This window comes from Fusarium odoratissimum (assembly GCF_000260195.1).
Source record: "Fusarium odoratissimum NRRL 54006 unplaced genomic scaffold supercont1.293, whole genome shotgun sequence".
NCBI lineage: Eukaryota > Fungi > Ascomycota > Sordariomycetes > Hypocreales > Nectriaceae > Fusarium > Fusarium odoratissimum.
The window spans coordinates 1-1811 of NW_022158979.1; the positions used below are offsets into that span (position 1 = coordinate 1).

General features: G+C 50.5%; 1 protein-coding gene across 1 annotated transcript; it reads left to right on the forward strand.

Moving 5' to 3' along the window:
• Positions 1-825: 825 nt before the first annotated feature.
• Positions 826-1110, forward strand: FOIG_16894 (uncharacterized protein; the record flags this gene model as incomplete). Its single annotated transcript, XM_031218374.1, has 1 exon — positions 826-1110. One exon carries the CDS (start codon positions 826-828, stop codon positions 1108-1110), a length of 285 nt encoding a protein of 94 aa, XP_031051912.1.
• Between the last annotated feature and the right edge of the window lie 701 nt (positions 1111-1811).

Sequence of the window (1811 nt, forward strand, 5' to 3'; positions counted from 1 at the left end):
AAAGCGCTGATTTCATCACATTTCACTTGTTCTTTCCGCATTTACCATGCTCCCATGACTTCAATAGGTTGACTGATGAGCAGTTCTCACGGTGGTTCGATGATATCTTCTATCCCGCTGTCCGTCAGGTCTACGATATCGATAGACTTCAGCACTTGCCAGCAAGTTATCGTCACGCATTGGCTACTTGCCGAGCTCCTCAGAGAGAGAATCGTCTGCTCGAGACCTCGAACTACCAGGCCCAACTACAGATGTCCTACTTTCTGTCACCGCAGGGTTTGCAGCAACTGTGGAACCATATTCTCACAGCAGTATGCCAACCGGGGTTGCAAGATTTTCGTGATCCAGAGCTATTAATTCAGGCAAAAGGCACTAAACTCTTGTTCAAATACCCAGATGCCCCGTCTGATCTACTGGCGGCAATGAACAGCTTTGAAGACAAACTACACGGCATTCTAGACTTCTCCCATATACGCAGCGACCGGCTGTACATTGATGTGGGTAAAGAGACCTGCCCAATGCCTGATGATGTTCCATCACCTGAACCTCAGACATACCTCTGGCGGCGCTGTTGCATCCGTCACCACCTCAGTCAGCTCTATGACGGGAATATTCCCAAGTCCGGCCAAAACTTTTACCATGAGTCAATGCTTCGAGATACTGGCGCTATGACTACGTTGACGCCTGTAAGGTCTCGACTCCGCCGTGGGGGTATTCTTTACGGCCAAATGTACAGTCTCGCCAAAGAGATCGTAGACGCTGCTCGCACATATCCATTTCAGAATCCAGATCTACGGCTTCTGGCGTTAGATCCACAGCTTCGCAATGGTATGCAAAGCATTGGTGGCAAGCCAGCTTCGGGCAAGAACGTCACTGATCGAGCGTACCTGGCCAGCAAGCGCCGTTGTCACTATGGCCTCACAGATTCTAAACAACGATCTTTCGGTGTCCGCGAAGAATACCGTATTTCGTGGACCTTGTTTCAAAGCGTTCTGGCAGTGCTGCGCTCTCTTACCCCAGAGGCCCGCTCCACCCAGCTACCAGGGCCTCCATCCTACCTGTGGGCAGTTCGCACTCCCATCTTTGTTGATTACGTCTGGCACAATATAAACAAGTTCACCACTGGGTTTGAGTTGATTCGAGCTCAACGTTCTGGGGGGCTAACGACATGGGAGCAAACCAAGATGATGGATATGTTTCTTCGATGTCTTCGGGTTGCAGTCGGAGGGCATGATTACTCCCGAGAAGGGGCGCTGTGGTGGAGCAAACGAGAGCTGCCGCAGCCAGCGGGCTTGCCACTAGTATACTACGGCCTTGGTTTTAGCCACACACTAGAGAAGTATGGCTACTGCTGGATTGAGCCTCGCATAGACTGGACTCTGTTAAAGTTTCTTCCAGATATTACTGGTTCAGTCTTATTTGGCAACGGCACTCTTCATCAACGATTTATGAAATATAATGGCCATGCCAGGCATTTCTTTGGCCTCAGTCGCTGGGCCGACTTGGGTCTTGAATGGCTGCGGCAGTATCCTGGGGAGAATATTATCAGCGATCAGATTGTGTCATGGCTTTGTCATATCTGTCTACAGCAGATGAGGGCTGACGTCCTCCATTCCATTCAAGGCGACCTCCGACCGCAAGCTTGCAAGACGATCCTAGACGATCATGTTCAGTTTTGTCGCAATGGCCTTTCAGCCACCCTAGTCAATGGTATGACCGCAGTATGGGGAAACCGTGTGAGAGTCAAGAGCCCTCAGGAAGTTGCCCAAGCATTATTCGGTTTGAATGATGGCTGGCTGCGGGACAATTGG